The sequence below is a fragment of the Phaethon lepturus genome, unplaced genomic scaffold (assembly GCF_000687285.1).
Source record: "Phaethon lepturus isolate BGI_N335 unplaced genomic scaffold, ASM68728v1 scaffold32563, whole genome shotgun sequence".
In the NCBI taxonomy this organism is placed as follows: domain Eukaryota; kingdom Metazoa; phylum Chordata; class Aves; order Phaethontiformes; family Phaethontidae; genus Phaethon; species Phaethon lepturus.
This window is the reverse complement of record NW_010528895.1, coordinates 1-2,516: the sequence shown is the minus strand read 5'-3', so window position 1 is coordinate 2,516 and position 2,516 is coordinate 1. Positions and strand designations below refer to the sequence as shown.

Here is a 2,516-nt window from a genome sequence, read left to right as displayed (position 1 = left end):
CAAACGCTCCCGCGAGACCCGCGAGCTCCGGGGTGCCGGAGGGAGCAGGGGCTCCCGCAGGTGCTTGCTATGGAGGTGTGAATGCAAACCCAATGCCAGCCCCACTCAAAACCTACAGCTGCAAGCTTGGTGTTTCTGAATGCATGAGAAAGCAGGCAGGGGCGGGGAGGAGCGTTCCCCAAAGGCTCTTCCAGGGAAGTTTCTCAGTGCTCAGATCAAAGCTGCTGCTGCCCAGCGGTGCCCGAGGAGGAGGAGGCAGGACTGCTTCTTACCCAGCACGTAGATCTTGGTGCCTCGCAGGAAGGATGTGGCAGCGTACCTGGGTGTGGGCATGGCCGCCAGCGACACCCAGATGTCCTTGAGCATGTCGTAGTGTTGCAGGTAGTTGTGCGGCCGCAGGTCAGATCCCATCCCACCAGCCGCATAGACTCTGTAGTCTGGACAGGGTCAAGAAGCAAAACACCCCACAAAATTACTATAGGAGAGTGTCAGAAATAACCCCCTGCAAAAACACACGTTGCTGTCATACGATGTGGACCAGAACTGTTGGCTCCTACCCGAGTCCCTGTGTACGACCCCAGCTCCCATCCCCATGGGGCAGAGGGGAATGCGCCAACCTCCCGGTCCCTGCAGCAGCGCCGATGCTCTTCCCCCAGCCCCGCTGCCCGTCCCGGGGCTGCAGCTCCTCAGCTCAGCTCCTGCGTTGCCCCAGTGAGGTCTGGCACAGGGTCTGCGACCCAGACCAGAGGTCCCAGAGCCAAGACGAGGCACTGAGGCTGCTTGTTCCTCACCAAACCCATATCAGCTACATCCATCTCTAGCTAACAGCACAAACCTGGCTCTGCAAAACAAAATCCTACCTGTCACAGCACCCACAATCTCCTTCAACAAGTGCTTCACCCCACAGACAAGATTCATGAGAGCAGCGACAGCATCCTTGCTCTTGCAGGCAGCCTTACAAGGCAGCTGAAAAAGCGGAGAGCAGCTTGCACACTGCAAGGATTTGGGCAGCTATTTTTGTTCCTGGCCTCTCAAACTAAATTGACCCCGCCGTATCAGTCAGGCAAGCTTATACTCAGAGAAAAAATCATCTCCAGGATGGTAAACATTATTTTTAAACATTCCTTGATGGTAGCTTTTAAACCCACTTAAGCAAACAAACCAAGCAGCTTTCAAAGAAGCTGCCTGGAGATTAGGTTCGTAATCCCAGGCACGGTGGGAAGCTGGCTGACCTCAGGCGTGCTGATCGGGAACACAACTCCCAGCCCCAGGCTCTTCAAAGCACGGCAGAACATGCTAAAGGAAATCAATGCTCCACATCTCTGCTTAGAGAATTAAAAAATGAGATGGGCTGATAAGGCAGAGCCTCACAGGCATTTAACAAGCCCCACTTAAGGCAGTGGTTAAGCTTACGGAGGGGAGCTTCATGGGAGCCCCCCCCATGAGGCCAACCGCTCTCCCTCCTGGCATAGTGATTTGTGCCCATGACCATGAAGCCAACTCTCTCGTGGCTGGTTCTGGGTTTGGACCAGAGATGCCTCTTCAAGCCAAAGCTGTTCTGCAGCTCTGAGACCTTCACTCCTGGCTCTGCGGCTCAGCCGGCGTACTCCCAGCCTGGCTACACTCAAGCCAGCAGTACCATTCCTATTTTTCCAGGATCTGCAGCACACAAGGACCAGAATTTGCTACAAAACCCTGGAGAAGTTTGGTTTGAGACCCTGGAGCTTGGACCTCTCCAAAACATCCCCAGGTAGCAGCACAGCCACAGCCATTGTGGCTCCAGGGCTGACAGAGCAACCCTGGGTTCATCTGCTTTCAGCCGCCTACAGAACAGTCGTCTTTAGGAAGTGGGATATGACAAATACACAGGGCTTAACCTCTAGAAGCATGGAAAAGATTTGGGAGAACAACATAACCCTGTGCCCAGAAAGTTTTTGTGCCTGATGCATCAACCGATGCTAACCCTCCCCATCCCATCACCCCGCAGGCATCCCACCCTGCCCTGGAAGGACTGGACGCTCCTTGCCTTTTGCTGTCACCGAGATGCCCATGGCTGCCTCTCTCAGCGAGTTCCTCTTCTTCCACTTGCCCTCATCTATGTTGTACATCTCCACTATCTTCAGCGGCATTTGATTCACTCCGACCCCTCCTATCACCATGATCCGCTTGCCCAAAGTGGCCACCGCCACCCCCGCCCGGGCCGTGGGCATGGGGGGCAGTGAGGTCCACTGGTCGGCCTCGGGGGAGTAGACCTCGAAGCAGTCCATGGGGACCCCATTGTCATCGCACCCCCCGATGGCAAACACCTGCCCGCCGGTTTCCACCAAGGTCGAGTAGACCCTGCGGCTCGGGAGCGGGGCGAGGGTCTTCCACTGGAAATCTTTGGTGTTAGCTGGCTCCATGGTGGCTGGTGGGGCGAGGCAGCATGGGTCCCTGCCCACGGGAGGGGGCCAGCTACGCTGCAAAACAGAGCAGAGAAGTGCCAGGGAAAAGCCACAGAGAAACATGAAGCGCAA

The 2,516-nt window shown here is 56.0% G+C and overlaps 1 protein-coding gene across 1 annotated transcript in view; it reads right to left on the bottom strand.

The window, feature by feature from the left end:
- Nucleotides 1-2,431, bottom strand: part of KLHDC8A (kelch domain containing 8A) — a 4,590-nt gene extending 2,159 nt beyond the window's left edge. Inside the window, exons 1-2 of the mRNA XM_010283796.1 lie at nucleotides 2,027-2,431; nucleotides 273-437 (exon numbers count right to left, since the gene is read on the bottom strand). Coding sequence (XP_010282098.1) covers nucleotides 273-437; nucleotides 2,027-2,402 — 541 coding nt within the window. The 5' untranslated portion in view covers nucleotides 2,403-2,431. The remainder of the gene's footprint in view (nucleotides 1-272; nucleotides 438-2,026) is intronic.
- Between the last annotated feature and the right edge of the window lie 85 nt (nucleotides 2,432-2,516).